The 3625-nt window shown below is 36.3% G+C and overlaps 1 protein-coding gene across 1 annotated transcript in view; it reads right to left on the bottom strand.

Moving 5' to 3' along the window:
- Positions 1-3625, bottom strand: part of LOC119078978 (exostosin-1) — a 79761-nt gene that overhangs the window by 57643 nt on the left and 18493 nt on the right. The window contains exon 2 of the mRNA XM_037186730.1: positions 1130-1282. Coding sequence (XP_037042625.1) covers positions 1130-1282 — 153 coding nt within the window. The remainder of the gene's footprint in view (positions 1-1129; positions 1283-3625) is intronic.

Raw genomic sequence — 3625 nt, 5'->3', positions numbered from 1 at the left:
TTGAATGATCATGCAAATAAGATTTGTGAATTTTCGGAAACTTTAAGGAAATTAATTCCCTCGCTTCAGTGGCTAAGCTAAGCAGCCTCGACATCAATGTAACTACACTGTGCACTGATTGTGATATTTTCCTTTGTATTTTCTTCAAATGATGTACACGACAACACATACGATAAATAAATAATTCCCTAAAATAGACCCTGACCTCAAGTGACACTTAAGTTTTGTAATAACATCGTCTAACACTACGACAATTTACATTCCTAATGTACAATACAATAACATAGATTATAATCAGCCAACGAGGATCCGACTCGAATAAGCATGAATCTACAATGTAGATCCTACATTGAAACACCGAACGGCTGGGCCGTTTCTGAGAACCAGCAGCTGTGTCGTCCACGGCAGGCAGAGTAGCGGTTAATTCTGACTTATATTGGGATCGGTAGCGGGACTAATTCTAAGACTTTTTATTAAAAAAAAAATCACATTGGAACATCTGGTTGGGCAGCTGTAGCCCCAAGTAGTCGAAAAAGCACGATATCTTCGAAAGGAAGCAGCCGTTTCGTCTGATTTTTTCCTGTGTGATGTTTTTGTCCATCACTGATTAATAATATGAATAAAAAAAAATATTGGTGGTCGGCGTTCCCTATTTAATCTCGTTTCAATCCAACCGTGATGGAGGAACAAAGGAAAGAAACTGAAAAAAGTCTCAAGTCATCTGCTATCAACAACGTTAACGAAAGTTAATGATGAACTCTGGCTAGTGTTTTCTTATAAAAGCAAAATACGTGCCAAAACTAATGAAGTAAAAGATTTTCATCAAACGTAGATGAGATACTTGCCAAGTACTACTTGGCGCAAATGAAGTAAAAGACTTATCGATTCTATGACAATAAATCCGCTGTTAGTGCAACACATTCCAATTGTCTCGCAAAGCAAAATTGTGATTGCTTCGTCAAAATTTAATTTGTTTAATTTAATATCGCTGCGCCCAACCTATTTCCTACATAACGATCCTACACAAAACTATTCGTGCAGCAAACAAATTTTGTCTCCGCGAACACACCGTATAGTAAATCAATTAAAATCTGGAATATAAACTTTCGTTGAAATGTAATTATCTTACCTGTCATATTCTCTATTGTCTTCATCACAGCGAGCGTCTTGGAGCTCACGCCAACTCTTTCCATGCCGGCAAGTCGTGACTAACACTAAATCTCGCGTATTATGCAAGTGAAACAATGAATTTCGCGTCTCCGATCCGATACCGTGAACATATCTGAAAAGAGAAATAAATTCCAGCAATAAAATCCCGAATACATTTTTGCTGTATGCATAGTAGGAACATCCAATTGTGTATATGTACACGCAATACGCTTTTAACACAAAAGGTTCAAAGTGGATATTGTCGACAACAGATTGAATGTAATAATTGTCTTTGTACAGCGTAAAGTTCAAAAACAGAGCAGACGAAAAAATCGTTTCCGCCATTCACTCGTTTGTTTACAAGGAATATAATAGACGATGACGGCAATTTACAATCAAAAATTGTATGCAACATTTTTCATTGAACACGAAAAGAATCGAAAAAAAAACGCAGAAGAAGTCACAGCGAAAAGAGTTCATCAGTTTATTGAACTAGGTCATGTAACATAATGAAGCAGCTTAAGGATTAGATAAAGCCTTTGATATATTTGTTTCAAATATCAAGTGAATTTAATTACAACGAAGCTTTAGGAGCACACAAAGTCTTTTATGTTGTCAGCAAAATTGCAACAACCGGTTATCTAAAGCTTAATTTTCGTGTAACATCATCAGGATGCAATAGATTTCTTTTGTAAAGATATTACGGTGATGTGCAGAAGAGATGCACAATGTTCAATGTTACGTGTTCGTAACAAGTCCATTGTGTACGTGGACGTTTTCACATATATATGGAAGTAAAGCCTTTTGATGTTGAATTGTTACGTAGCTTCTGTTTATTTATGGATATGCCTAACGGACGCAAGGAGAATGATGTTTAATATTTCATCGGAAGATTGGTTAAAGTTTAAACAAAGGAGACCAAAGTTTATGATTGACTTTAGTGCCGTCGAATATATATGTAGCATCTGCATTGTGGATGGTGGAATATAATTAAGTCCTTTGTCCGATCCAATAATAATTTATACAAACAGGAACTGAGTTGTTGCACAGGAGGATCGTAAATGTTAATAGAGAGGGAAGAAAACCAAAAATCGATAGCAACAAATGAAAAAGCGTGAACGAACCAGAAAATTGCAGAAAATAGGTCAGTTCTTTGGTCCATTAAAATTCAAAAATTAATTTTGGTTTTCGCTGGAAAGAACGAGCATTATTCCATAGTTCAACGAAATGAGTCTGACACCATAAAGTAATCCGAATCGTAATTCTTGGCATTTATAATTCCCCAGCAAACAAACAAAAAATTTCCACCGACATTTCCGCGCCGAAAGCTATGAAACGGTGCGGTTGAATGGACTTTACGTGTTTAATGTGGAGTGAATGCAATTTCGATATTTTTCAATATTATTATCTTGAACAAGGTTACATAGTAAAATTTTGCTGCACCACTTGGTGCATCGGAATCCACTGCACCTACGGCTACAGAGAGAATTTGGGTTGCAACCAGTGGTGGTTGCAATTCTGATAGCAATGGTACAACAAAAAAATTGGTTCCATGGATGCAAAGGAAATTGGTGGATTTTCGGAATATAAGATGTCTGCTACCAATCACAAAAATGAATTTTTGAAATTGATCTGTGCGAGCACTCACCACGATTCAAAGATTGCACCCAATGCAACGGCACTTTATATTAAAATGTTCATACAAAGATGTTATTATCTTTCAAGGTTTGTGAGCGCTCGTACAGTTTGTTTTCAAAAGTTCATTTTTGTGGTTCGTAGAAGACATGGTGCACTTATCTTATAGGACCTGTTGGACCGATTAGAAAATGTATTTCGCATGATTCCCGACGTAGAAGAGCTTCCTAAAATAGGAATATCCGAACATCAATGAACATCAAAATTGCAACCACTACTGATTGTAACCCAAATCACTTCTCCGTCACTCTATCTGTAGCTGTAGATGACGTTGATACCATTGCACTAAATGGCGCGGTTGTAAATTAAAAAAAAAAGTGGAACCTTGTTCAGGGCTCCAATCTGAGTAATAATATCCAAAAATATCGAAAGTGGATCCACTTCGACTTGTTCATACTCTATTCGACCGCACCGTGATGAAGTTTAAAATCCTATAAATTTTCTGCAAAACATTCCCACACACATTCAGAGAGTCAGGCTTGTCGTCACAGAAATAACAGCCTCTGTGTCAGTAATCGTGCAAGTTCTACTTCCATATTTTTGCATAAAGAAGTCCATTAATTTAAATAGTTCAACTGTACGAACAACAGATGTGTTCTCCGTGCACTACAGGCTGTACTGTACAGCAAATTCATGCGAATTGTGTTAGTGTATTATTCGACAATCGTCTTTAACAAAACATTTGGAATTCGTTTGAACGAAGCAATTGAAAGAATTCAAAGCACAGCGATAAAATGAAATAAAATAAAATTAAAAATTGAGTAAAAATGGGAAAAACCAC

This window comes from Bradysia coprophila, unplaced genomic scaffold, assembly GCF_014529535.1.
Source record: "Bradysia coprophila strain Holo2 unplaced genomic scaffold, BU_Bcop_v1 contig_297, whole genome shotgun sequence".
In the NCBI taxonomy this organism is placed as follows: domain Eukaryota; kingdom Metazoa; phylum Arthropoda; class Insecta; order Diptera; family Sciaridae; genus Bradysia; species Bradysia coprophila.
Note: the sequence above shows the minus strand (reverse complement) of the source record. Positions and strands in the feature narration are given on the sequence as shown.